General features: G+C 54.3%; 1 protein-coding gene across 1 annotated transcript; it reads left to right on the forward strand.

The window, feature by feature from the left end:
* Positions 1–501, forward strand: LOC133750341 (keratin-associated protein 14-like). Its single transcript, XM_062179907.1, has one exon. It carries the CDS (start codon positions 1–3, stop codon positions 499–501), a length of 501 nt encoding a protein of 166 aa, XP_062035891.1.

Raw genomic sequence — 501 nt, forward strand, 5'->3', positions numbered from 1 at the left:
ATGTCCTACAACTGCTGCTCTGGAAACTTCTCCTCCCGCTCCTTTGGAGGTTACCTGCGCCATCCAGGCTCTTCATGTGGCTCTTCCCACCCCAGCAACGTGTTCTACAGCACGGGCCTCCAATCTCCAAACCACTACCAGCTGGGGTCCTCTCTCCATAGCAGCTGTCAGGAGACCTACTGTGATCCCAACAGCTACGAGGAGTCCTGTGTGGTGTCCAGCCCCTACCATACGTCCTGCTATCGTCCGAGGACCTCCATTTTCTGCAGTCCCTGCCAGACGACTTTTGCTAGACCTGTGGGCTTTGGGTCCAGGGGCTTCCACTCTTTTGGTTGTGGCTCCCCATTCCTGGGCTTTGGATCCCATGGTTTCCAATCAGTGGGTTGTGGTCCCCGCACTTTCTCGTCTGTAAATTATAGATCCAATTTTTACCGCCCAACCTACTTCTCTTCCAGAAGCTGCCAGTCCATTTCTCACCAGCCAACTTGTGGCTTCCACTGA

The sequence above is a fragment of the Lepus europaeus genome, chromosome 2, assembly GCF_033115175.1.
Source record: "Lepus europaeus isolate LE1 chromosome 2, mLepTim1.pri, whole genome shotgun sequence".
NCBI lineage: Eukaryota > Metazoa > Chordata > Mammalia > Lagomorpha > Leporidae > Lepus > Lepus europaeus.

Bases quoted from the DNA above. Each gene is read 5' to 3' on its own strand.
- LOC133750341 (XM_062179907.1), top strand. From the start codon at position 1: ATGTCCTACAACTGCTGCTCTGGAAACTTCTCCTCCCGCTCCTTTGGA.